This window comes from Diadema setosum, chromosome 2 (assembly GCF_964275005.1).
Source record: "Diadema setosum chromosome 2, eeDiaSeto1, whole genome shotgun sequence".
Lineage (NCBI taxonomy): Eukaryota > Metazoa > Echinodermata > Echinoidea > Diadematoida > Diadematidae > Diadema > Diadema setosum.
The window spans coordinates 26,103,482-26,116,246 of NC_092686.1; the positions used below are offsets into that span (position 1 = coordinate 26,103,482).

Below are 12,765 nucleotides of genomic sequence, written 5' to 3' on the forward strand. Positions count from 1 at the left end.
AGAAACCTTGGAGTGTTAGGCGCGGTAAGGCTTTTTTTTTTTTCCAGTGAAGACCTTTTTTTGTTTTTTGTTTTTTTTTCTTGCTTGTTAGCTCATTTTTGAAAACTGGCACTGGCACAAACAGGGAAAAACGACACCAGACAGAGCTGAGCAAATACATCTGGGGATTGAAGGATGAAGGCATCCCGGCTACTCACTCACATGGAGGATCGTGAGACATGCCAAACCCTACTCACCCAAAACAAACCGGTGCAACAAAATACCACATCATCACGGCCAAGAAACCAGCAATTCTGAACTTAAGAAAAGAACTCATTTCAACCTGTAAACATAAGAAGTTTTCCCTTGCGGAATAGTACGGATAGTACCCCTCCCCCCCCCCCCCCGCCTACATGTAACAAGCCATTGTACCCCTTCCTTACCTTAAGCCCAGTACCAGTGTCATTATCAACTGTTGTTATGAAGCAGCCACGTGCATGTATCTTTTGTTTGCTTGCCTGAGTGCACCAGAGCTGTATGTCTTATACAGTACAAACTGTTACGAAGTTATTAAATTGTGGACGAGGCTTCGGTCGAAACAGACTGTCCAGCTAAGTCACTAATAAAGCAACGCCTTCCATCGTTATTATATGTATATATATATATAATATCATATATATAATATATATATATATATATATAATATCATATATATATATATAATATCATATATATATATATATATATATATATATATATATAATATCTATATATATATATAATATCATATATATATATATAATATCATATATATATATATATATATATATATATATATATATATATATATAAAAAAAATTACAACGGGGCCCTCCGCAAGATATCTTTCAAAATAGTGAATCAATCTAATACAAATTCAGGGTATGAACTTAACTCATTGCCCACATCTACAGAAAACCCCACTCGATTTGCTTCAGTGGTCAAAGAGAAATACGGAATTTTGTAGAGGATGTCAGGAATCTCTTCTGTCCAAGTTCTATTATTCACACACAAGATCATCGAAATGCTAAACTCGGAAGAATCCGATTCATGACATGCTTTACAACAACACATTTCTCTTGTGACCGCTTAACTAAATCGAATGGGGATTTCTGCAGAATAGAGCTAAAATGTTATATTTTAAGAGCCTGAAGTAGCATTTAAAGAATGTAATCATATTGGGCGTTATCAATGCGAAAATCTGATTGTAATTTTGGGGGACATACTGCAGTAAGTCTCCCCAAAAATTACAATCAGATTTTCGAGTTGATAACACCCAATATGATCAACCTGTCTAGGGGCTACTTCAGGGTCTTAAAATATAACATCTTAGCTCTATTTTGCAGAAAACCCCATTCAATTCGGTTAAGCGGTCACAGAGAAATGCGGATTGTTGTAAAGCATGTCATGAGTCTGATTCTTCCAATTTTAGCAATTCAATGCTCATGTGTGTGAATAATACACAGAATCTGGACAGAAGAGATTCCCGACATCCTCTACAAAATTCCGTATTTCTCTTTGACCACTGAAGCAAATCGAGTGGGGTTTTCTGTAAGATGTGGGCAATGAGTTATAGTTTCATACCCTGAATTTGTAGTTGGATTGATTCACTATTTTTAAAGATATCATTGCGGAAGGCCCCGTTGTAATTTTTTGGGGGACATACTGTAGGTGATCCCAGAAGAACTTGTTGCTTTTTCTACCTTTGTGCATGATTTACAGATACACAATATACTGATAGCATGACTCAAGAATATGTCATTTTGTTAACCCTATAATAATCATTTATAGTGATATTTCATTGAATTGCAATGTAAATGCATACTGTACATTGTATTCGACGACATCAATAATACAGGGTAAAAACATTTACAAAAACATGCAGTTTATTCACATTGAGATCTCAGTAAGATCATGACGATTCAACAAACTTGTAGAAAATGCATAAACACTATTCACCTGTAGTTCAATAAAACTTAATCATGACTTAAACGCGACAATGATAAGAGATGAACAACTTACGCGGTACACAATTTGCACAGCGCAGTACACTTAAGAAATAACCTGGAGAAAATATATATGTTGTATAACAATTCACCACTCGCTAATTACGGAAACGCCATACAAGTCTCTTTAAATGATTTTTTTTTTTCATTTTATGAAATATAAGTACTGATGGGATGAAAACATATCATTAAGGCCCGCATTCTAATACTACACAATATAATTTTAACCAAAACAGCTAAAAAGATGGAATTCAGTACAGTACAATATAATGAATGATATATTGAGTTGGATTCCTGGGGATGAACAAATTGGTCCTGATTATCTTTAAATCTACTTTGTGAACAAAAAATCATTGGTACTAACCTTCTGATACAAGCAGCTTTTGCACACACACACACACACACACACACACACACACACAAAATCAGTAATCATCGTAAAAACTTAATACATTTGTATCAGTTTCATTAGTTAAAATTTGTATTGTGTTTGTCGCCCACTTGACCGTCGGGACTATAATAGAAAACTACAGTGTAACGCAAAATATAGGTCACCAAATAAGTTTTTAAGAGTTAACTCACCGTCAGTATGGAGTGTTGTTCAAATTGTTCAAGTATTACGACTGTTTTGTGCCCAACCTCGAGGGACGTCAAACGGTCTTTCTAACGGTTTTTCCTAAATTCGCTGTTCGACTTTAAAGTATTGCCCTCCACCACTTTTTTGTTTTGTTTTATTAAGTGGCTACGCATGGGTGAAATAGCACGAATTCCGGATGTGGTATAGAACAGTTGATAGATCATGTCATAGAGAGTTAGTTTGAATGAAATCGGTATAATAACAGCATCCTCTTCAATAGCACAATGTTTTAACATGTCCAGTAACATGTACAACAAAACTTTATCTGAACAATGTTCGAAAACTACTGTGGGACAGAATTCAAACTTTGAATATGACATGATGTAGCGAAAATGGCGCATATTTTGAGTTAACAGTAGCTAAAAGACCACAAGAAAAGTTTACACTTTGGAGTGATATAACATTTTTCTTATCCTTTTATTCGATTTCCATGGATTTTCATATATAACTATACTATCTGGTATAGTATAATCCGAGAATCAGCTTTACAGAAGAATAATTCGTATTATTTTAGAGAGCAATTAAAACTTGCAACACGCTGATTTTTTTTTTCCTGCTGTTACATACCTGTGACCATGGTGACTGGAAACAGACTGTAATTTTCATTAAAATATGAACATTTGTACAGCAATTCATTATTTTTTAAATAAACTTTTACTACTCTAAACAATACGGTTATTAATCTGCTATGTCACCATTACCATGCAACCTCGGTATCATACAGCAATTAATCAGTACTTTAAAATGGAAGACATAATAATCTAGCAAATACATGGAAAGGTGTTTGTAAAGATGTAGCATACGGTTACGGAGTACTGATTACAATGCATTTTATAATAAAACTAGGATGCCTTTTGATGTAGATAGCTGTGCATGCTCTTCATCTCCCAATTCCATAAAATACAGTCGTTTCTTTGAACTGAGAGCAATACTTTGCAAAGCTATTGCACTCGAAATTCATTTCAGTTATAAGTACCAAGCGTGTTACATATGAGATTATAGAACCCAAGCTGCCAAACGCGTTCTGAATCTTTTACTGTACTGCGATCTCCTTCACATACCCTGATGCGCACATAGCATGTTAAAAAAAAAAAAAAATGCTCTCTCTTTTTATTTTCTTGGTGCGCGTGAATATTATATCACGGCTGCAGAAGTAGGCGTGTTAATACTTTGCCGTGAGGTACTTTGTCCCCACTCTTCTATAGGAGTCCGTTCAAGGGAGGATGGGGTCTCCATAGCGACACTCCGACTCGATGTTGAGGTTGTACCAGTTTCCTTCGCCTCCCTTGTAGCGGCTTGTCACGATGCGGAACCAACCTTGCTCCCCCTGAAATGGGTGGTGCAATGTCATCAAGGATGAGTGACACCCTTTCAGGGCCACTATCTCAAACAGTTGCTGTTACTTTTACATGATAGTGATAACATTGCTTTTAGATACACTAGGGTTAATAAGACATGACTAAACTAGGGATAGACTTTGGACTACAGTATGAAGGTCCTCTCGCGTATGTACTTCAAGTACTTTTCTAGAAATAGGCAACAGATTGTAGTTTGTTCCTTTGATAAGTGTTATTATAAATACGCACGTGGGAGCCCAAAATGTTGAAAACATTTTTACGTACATGTACCACGTACACACATGAATACACTGAAGGACTTATATACTTGTATATACTTGTAGCACTATATTTTCTATAGTAAGCTCTAATAACTACAAAGTACTTTATGAATCCAATAATCTCATCTCTTTTTACGTTATGGCATTTTCCCCTTCCTCGGATCTATATAACTACCAGTATCATTTTCGAGTTGTCATGACATATACCCGTTCATTGGTAGGTGCATACGCTACCGAGAGTATAATTAGCCTATGCGCCAGTGCCCTTCCATGAACACAGGACACAAAATATATCATTCTTGCTCACATGATATAATGTAAAATAATAAAATATAAATACAGAATCATATATATATATATTTATATATTTATATATACACGTGATGATATCAATTGAAAGATAAGACACAAAAGTAAAAAGTTGCATACCCACGGTGTTCCCCACGAGTTTCTGACTATCCAGTATTCACTTCCTGTTGCGTTATCCACGCCCCATCCAGCCACAGACACGATGTGATTAGTCTGACCAGAAAGGGGGCGGGGGAGATACAAAACAAGACAGTCCGAGTTGAAATACAAAGAACATACATAGAACAACAGAGAGGATGACGCGCAACAATATTAAACTGCATTAATAACAATTCCTTAGGTAGTAATTAGTGTTACCAATGATTCAAATGAAAATTTATTGAAAAAAAAATGCAGGTATTCATGCAGGAGAATTTGCAGCAAAATAACGCCATATCAATAATGGCAAGATTTTAGCAACCTGGATATCGTACATGCATGTGATATACAGTACTTCCTTATTAATAGGTCCATAACACGTAACAGAATATGACGTGAGTAATATCAATGGTATCAGCCATGGTTAGATTCATAATAATGGGGCATAATATGCCGTTTCTACAGTGGTATATTGCATTATTAGATGCTAATCAAAACTACATGCGCAGAAGAATTGGTTTGCATTTGAACACTACACTTCGGGTAATTCAGTGAAATACAAATCAAAATTGCTGTGATTTAAAATTCGTAGTCAACCACAACGTATACATCTGCCAATCATCAATACGAATAATCATTATCATTTCATTTTGCTATTTATCTTCTGTATGATACTTCATCACCTGTGTGTTGTTGTTTTTTCGGCTCTGATGGATTAAAAGAACGAAAGCGAAAATTGTGTATGGTAGAGAAATAATTAGAAACAAAAAAAAAAGAGAGAAAACGTTATATGAGAAAGAGGAATTACTTACCAATGCTAACACTTTAAATTCGCTGAAGACACCGCCAGAATACTTCTCAAGTTTACTCGTTGCATCAATGCCACAGCTGAAGAAGAGAGCAAAGGAAAATTTATGGTTCATCTTATATTCAGAAATTGAAAACGAGTTAATTGATTGAAACGAAACGAATAGAGGTAGCGTATATTATCCCTGTGAGATGGCGAATGATTCAATGAATCTGAACCAAAAATTCTGATGACCCCCTGCGCGGGCTAACTTTACTATTGCGGTTGTTTGTTTGTTTGTTTGTTTGTTTGTTTGTTTATTTGTTTGTTTGTTTTTAATGACATGTCAACTTAACTTTTTAAAGATTGATTCCAGTTCATTCCTCCTCCTCTCCCAAGTATCATAATTTAATCTTTTTTACCGAAATATTTTAAATGATATTATGGTTTTCCGAATAAAAAAACTACCAAAGTATTTTCTTCAAATTTCCTTTCATGGACTATTTTTCATGTGATATTAGGTGTACTGTCTCTGTATGCCCAAAGCGTGAAAAAAAAAAGTGAACTTAATCAAACAAAAAGGGCAGAAGTTTCAATAAGATCTGGCATAAAATACACACACAAAAAAAAAAAAAAATAAATCAATAAATCAGGAAACAGAGATACTAATGACAACCACATCAGTATGTGGTTGTCACATACTGATGTGGTTGTATGTGATTTTCCAGCTATGAATAGCTAGAAAAATATCAATACAAAACATTTGTCTTTGTTTTGTTTTAACACATTTTGGTAAATAATTCAACAAGACAACCCCTACTTCGTTAAAAATTTCCGTTGCTAGGTTACTATAATTCTAACAATGACTATTACAACATATCCAATCATATGATGTGAAAGAATCAAAAGTGTTTGTTATACACTTTCTTTTCGAAAAGGAATATCAATCGAAGATGCTACTCAAGCTTTCTGTTCTATAAAATTCATGATTTCTTAATTGCTTGATAATATTTTCCTGGGAGACTTTCACTCAAGAGACAAAAAAAAAAATAATAAAAAAAAGTCGACAAGAATAGGATATAACTTAAGTAAGAATACATGGCGTCGAAGCCAAAGATGGTCGCTTCTAACCCGGCTTGATCTTACCTGATTGGTCCCTTGGCGTATATCTCCTTCATCATGGCGTCCCTGCCCTTCACTGACCCGTAGTCAGCCACCTTGTACAAGGTGTAATTGGTCACTTGAGCGCACTGTCCAAAAGTCGTGCATGTTCCACACTGATTGAACTGGTCACATTCTGCGCGGTTGCGGATGAAAAGAAAAAAGGAAAAGGAAAAAAACAGGAGGAAAGCAGAGCTTATGACATGTTAGTTCACATCATGCGTTGTTATAAATATGCCGGCCTACATGAACATTTTGATGACTATCCATTGTGGATTCGAAAGTTGCAATTTTACACTTATTTTGTGTAATGCTTTATCTGCATTTTTTTTATATCGTTAACATGACCACCAAAAAAAAAATGATAATAATGACAGTTTCATTCGCCATTGTCGGGGACCATTTAGTTTGTTTGTTTGTTCTTGTTTTTAGAAGCTGGCACTATATGGTATTAATTTTACATGAACAGCTTACTTACTTAGGCCACAATCATGCAGCAACCAATTACATGTCAGTACTCGTGCCATTACCATGGTAACTGCAGAAAAGCAACTTTTAACCAATGCAAACCTCCTTTTAAATAAATGGGCAACCTGCAATTCGCCAATCCTCTTCAAGTTATACTTAATCATTACAAATACAATTCGAATTACACTGCATGTGTTTTTTGTCTTTGTTTTTTGTTTTTGTTTTTGTTTTTTGCATTATTTGTGAAGATTTATGAAAGTCAGAGAGGATAGCTGTGACAGCCATTACGTACTCTGATTCTTTGCCTGGTAATTGTTGCACGTCTCGTCAGGGATGCCGTGTCGGTGGGCGTACTCGTAGACGCCTACGTCGTCGCCTCCATCGCACGAACCCGCACCGGCGCAGTCGATCACGTGTTGGATAGAGAGGTAGGCTGAGGGCCAGGTCGCATTTCTCAGGATGTTGATGCGATCTTAAGAACGGGTGTGGTTTTGTTTGAACGTGTTTATTTTATTACAAGAATGAGAGAAGTAGGCAAAAGAAATGTCAATCACGACAGAATTGTAACATAGACATCATATCAAGAGGAGTCGAATAAATTTATAAAGGTGTCGTTTTGAATTCAACAGAACAATAGATGGCTACTACGCCAGCAGAACGCTACCAAACAAACTAGCTCGCAGCTGGCAAAATTCTTCTGATCTTCCTTACCCAATTTCTCGCAAGTCATTCACGTAATAAGGTTTAATATTCAAAAACATGTACAATTTTCACATGAAGGGAGTCATGTTACCATCGGCTCTTCAAGCGGCTCTCGAAAAACTTCTCTCTGTATGATTATTTTGAAAAAGGATCCTTCAACTGTCTTTCAGTTCAGAGATTTTTTTGTTTTGTTTTGTTTTGTTTTGTTTTGTTTTGTTTTGTTTTTAATTAACCCAGGCAGGACAGTCAATTCACGATGCTGATACAACAAGATACCCTGGGTAAAACCATTATCATTATGAGAAGCGATAAGAAAGCCATTCGTTTCAAGTTGAGAAATAGATACGGCGTAGATACGTTATGGTGCGGACTTGCACTTCAATGTCTGATAACACTCCACAGTCAGACTGTCAACGCGGTGCTGTTATACGGTGTTGTAAATCGCGTTATCTTTACTCGCTTGTATAAGATGACTGTAAGAGGTTCGAAGTTTAAACTTTGCTATCATACTTAGAGGTAGTAGAAATGTCTACCTCGCTTTATCTCATGTAATCTGACCTAACAAAACACTTTAATCTATTACTTTAAACAAACATGAAGGCAAGCCTCATAATTGCCATTGTATCTGAATTGATACACGTATTGAGAGGCGAGGTAAGTCACTCTTGGTACAGAAAACGCTTTCGTTTGTTTCTTGCTGTTCTTGTTTCTAATTCATCATAATTTTCCTTGAATACTCTCACACACATTTCAATCACAGTAATACTTAGCGTTTTCCCTCTTTTTTTTTTTTCTAGAGAATATACTTTCAGATAACCTGCTTAATGTGGAAAAGCATGCTACTTTCACGCAAAAACACAAAAATGTTGGAAACGTTCCCGAAAGGGCTTCAAGTCTGATATCGACGAAATGTCTATCATTCTCGTCGTCTGATTTTACTCAAAATTATTTTGGGAATCAACTTGGCTGAGATGTGGAATTGCACTCTAAATTCTTTGCTGTCTGTTTCTTCTGGTACCATGACATTTGCTCCTGCGACAATATTGTTCCCATGAAATATCTGCACGCTAAGCCACAAAGGTAACCCTAACCCTGATCATCACATCAAACTAAACCTAAAACCTTATCACAACCCTAACCCTAAGTCCTTGGAGAAAATAAGACCGGAGCAATTGTGGCAGTAGCAAAATGTCGTGTCACCTTTTCTTGTATCACGACCTTACCTGCAATGGCGCTGGTGCTACCCATACCCCAGCAAGAGCCGCAGTACTGGGGGATGTGTTGGTTGCGGGTGGGGCTCACGTAGCTACGACCATTAATGTTTCGCCAGTCCCATGACGCCGGCACACTGGCCACGTTCATGTGATCCCGAGGGTAGGTGCTTGAAAGGAAAATACATTGATTGATCGTGATCATAAATGACAGTTATTGTTATGTGATGATAATGAAATATGCATTAATGACGATAATAATCACCATTAGCCATCTTGTAACTTTAACTTTTATTAACTGATCAACTTGTATTGACTTTTTTTTTTTAAACTAAAAACTATCATACTAATTGCGATAACCAAATGTATATGTACATCAAGATTCCAGTATACACAAACAAGTACCGACATATACTCAAAGAATGTTTCGATGCGCATGAATGCAAACACAGGAGAGTGCAGCATATCCATTTATGATATGAGTTTTGAGTTCCGATTGGCAAAAGGAACCCGTAGCTTCGTACAGTCTGATTACGGTCCCTGTCACAGCAATTGTGAAAGTGAAACTGATCTATTTTCAGGAGCTACTGTAGTTTGAGAACTACAGTGTAAGTGTCTGAGCGATCAATTACGGAGCCGTGTATGGCAGGAGCCACTGCGATAAAGATATTTCAGGTTAAGTCATTATATGGGACATAATTGTACCGTTCATTATATTTAGCAATTCAATAACAATTTAATTTAGCAAAACGTTATTGCACGTGTACCATACAATGTATAATATGCTGTACATGCACTCTGATTACGACCATATCGTAAATTTACGGCATATCGAATGTGACAACTCTACCTCTTTGGCTCTGCCCCACCCATCCACACCCCGCCCCTTTGAAGAAAATATTATGTAAAGAGTTTAGGGCAACAGCCAGTATTTCTGTTTCTTAAAAACACGACAAACCATAGACTTCCATAAATTCATCACATTTCATCCCTTTTTTAGGAAGATCTGTGCGCTGGCTCGACTAAATACTGTTCTATATCAAATTCACCTTGAATATTAGTGGATTTTAATGTTTGAAAACAATATCAGCGTTTATACAGGTCAGTGATGGAACGGTATGTATCATAGTTTGTCACTTTGTTTTCAACAATTGCAGTTGACGTGACTTGACGTAATAATGCAATAAACAGAAGAACTTGTTTGTGCGAGGGAGATCACGTAGCATTTCCTTATTAACTGGTCTAAGACAATATTGTACTTCACAGTTAAGATATTTAAACTTGACGTTCAGTTTTGAATCTCTTTTTATTTACTTCCTTTACACGTATTCATATTATTTCTGCACATTCTCTAATGTATTTCGAATAATGACAAAAGGGTGTCCTTCATTTGCATCTACTAAATTAAGTATATATACATGTATATATATGTAATATATATGCATATATATTGCATGTGCACTTTATGCCTATATACTATTATGATCTACAATTCTATAGTACTAAGTATGTTGCTAACGTATCGCACCTAGGTCAACAACATCAAGTAATACTCGGACATCTGCTTGCTAGGGCATTATACTGCTGTCAAGAAAAACAACGCACACACCTATGGCTATACACAGTACAGCAGTGGCAATTTATATGTTTGTGCAGCATGATACAACGCGGGTATAGATTGACCCTATGAGAAGATTATGATTAATATTAGACAGCTAAAGATCCGTCTGTCCGGAGGAGTGTTCTATTTATTTATTTATTTTACGTACAGGAGGGGATTTCATGAAGCCAGATGCGTGCAGTCTCCGCGGAACATATCCCCGACGACCAGATACAGACCGATATTTCGGTCAATGTTAATACGTACCTGACGGATCTCACACCTTTGAATGAGTTGGGAATGTAGCATCCCGTCCTTAATTCCCTGCTCTGCTGTGACGTACAATGGGAAACGTAGAAAATCGAAAACATCACAAATCCAAGTAAACGACGGGAATCCATTTTGTTGTCGTGTAACAGCTGCAAATTTCCACACGAATGGAAAGGCCGCCGTTGGTCATTCGGACGTATCAGAACGGTCTCTTGCAGTTGGGCTTCCTGCCTCTATCTATGCACCTTCCGTACGATCGATGGTGAGTCGCTCGCAGTATAGTGTACAGTTCTGCGACAGTGGCTATGATCAAGGAGGTCCTATTTCCTCCTTGCTGTGATCAAGCGGCGATGTTTTCGCCGTTAGTCGCTGTCATGTGATGCAAATAAAGATCTCGTAGTCTCAATTCCGACGTAGCTAGGTATTCTTTTGTTCGTCGAGTTTTACTCGACTCGGTGGTTAAGCACAAAGGAAAGGCAATAATAAAGCAGATACGAGGGTGTGTACAAGGACAGAATACTCGCTGAACTCATCGGAACCCGTTCACTGCCAAAGCCAATTTTCCCTTCAGAGCTTTTAAAGGACGCATCTGGTTTCCTGTGGGCAATGTCTATTGGCTTTGATAGCGTCTTAAGCGTTTTTTGCACAGTGTAACTAAGCAATGGCAATTAATGGTCAGCGTGTAGCGTGTTGTGGTTACAGTGCTTAAAAAAAGAGAAAAAAATCTTCATGTAACTATTCATAGAAAGTGTGGGATGATTACATATTGACTAGATGCATTTGCTGCATTGCGCTTTGAAATATCAAGACAATAAGTTGGTGTAAAAAGTCATGTTGGAGTTTACCCTTTTTTGGGGGGGGGGGAGGGGAGGGTCATTTTGAAAAAATGAATTAAAGAGTTTCCCTATAAAGCACGCCGTTTCACTGAACCTTCAACCATAAAAACGCACTCTATAGGCCTACAGTGAGCTTGAGCATCGATCAATAAGTTTGGGTATAAATCAGTGATGATGAGTTGGTGTTCTTGTTTAGTTTGTTTGTTTATTTATCCATGTGTTTGTTTATTTGAAGCCTTCTGCTCGGTCACTCAACTATACGTACCCCCCCCCCTTTACTTTGCTTGCTCTTTCCCACGCTCTCTTCCTCACTCCAAAATTAAATCGTCTTCTACAGAACGTGCAGCAGTAAAGTTTCTTTTTGTTTCAATTTGTAAGGCGTGTGATTATTGATATCATAGTAATTATGGTTTTAACACTGTGTGTTATTACAAGGCATTGTTTCGGGATGAGGACATTTTAGCAAACTTATAAGACTATATCCCTCGAGACACAACAGCTTGTTATTCATAAAGGGATGAAAATGTATCACATCAGTGTAGGGGTCTACTGTAATATCGAGTGTACCCGCACAATGTTTTTTTCTTCTTCTTCTTCTTCTTTATTATCGACGAAAAACAACAACAGACGTCGTAGTGCAACTAAACAATCAGTGAACTCATCAGTACGCACGTGTACTACATACATATACGCTTACACGTTACCAATGTCTTCTGCAGATAACCCACTTGTAGATATACCTAACACGTTAGAATTATATAGGTCATGTGCACATTATACGTGGCAATCATGTAAACACACCTCTCATAATTCACTGCATCATAATTATCTATGCAAATTCAAATGGGTATTATTGATAGATTCATCAAAGACATGGATATTGCATACACATCTGCACTCGTTCTAGCTATTTATTTTATCACTGTTGATATGTTTCATGGTTGCATGAAGAAAAAAAAAACATACGCACGAACACACACACACACACACACACACACACAACG

At 36.8% G+C, this 12,765-nt stretch overlaps 1 protein-coding gene across 1 annotated transcript; it reads right to left on the reverse strand.

The window, feature by feature from the left end:
- Positions 1–1,905: 1,905 nt before the first annotated feature.
- LOC140241273 (cathepsin Z-like) lies at positions 1,906–11,208 on the reverse strand. The gene is made up of 7 exons (XM_072321026.1): positions 10,923–11,208; positions 9,068–9,225; positions 7,435–7,614; positions 6,660–6,810; positions 5,539–5,614; positions 4,709–4,801; positions 1,906–3,988 (listed from the first exon to the last, which is right to left on the reverse strand). Exons 1-7 carry the CDS (start codon positions 11,054–11,056, stop codon positions 3,875–3,877), a joined length of 906 nt encoding a protein of 301 aa, XP_072177127.1. The 5' UTR covers positions 11,057–11,208; the 3' UTR covers positions 1,906–3,874.
- Between the last annotated feature and the right edge of the window lie 1,557 nt (positions 11,209–12,765).

Excerpts from the sequence above, each read along its gene's own strand:
- LOC140241273 (XM_072321026.1), bottom strand. The coding sequence starts at position 11,056 with ATGGATTCCCGTCGTTTACTTGGATTTGTGATGTTTTCGATTTTCTAC. Across the intron at positions 9,226-10,922 it reads AAAGGTGTGAGATCCGTCAG|CACCTACCCTCGGGATCACA; the intron begins GTACGTATTAAC and ends TTTCCTTTCAAG. Across the intron at positions 6,811-7,434 it reads TTACCAGGCAAAGAATCAGA|AATGTGACCAGTTCAATCAG; the intron begins GTACGTAATGGC and ends GCAACCGCGCAG.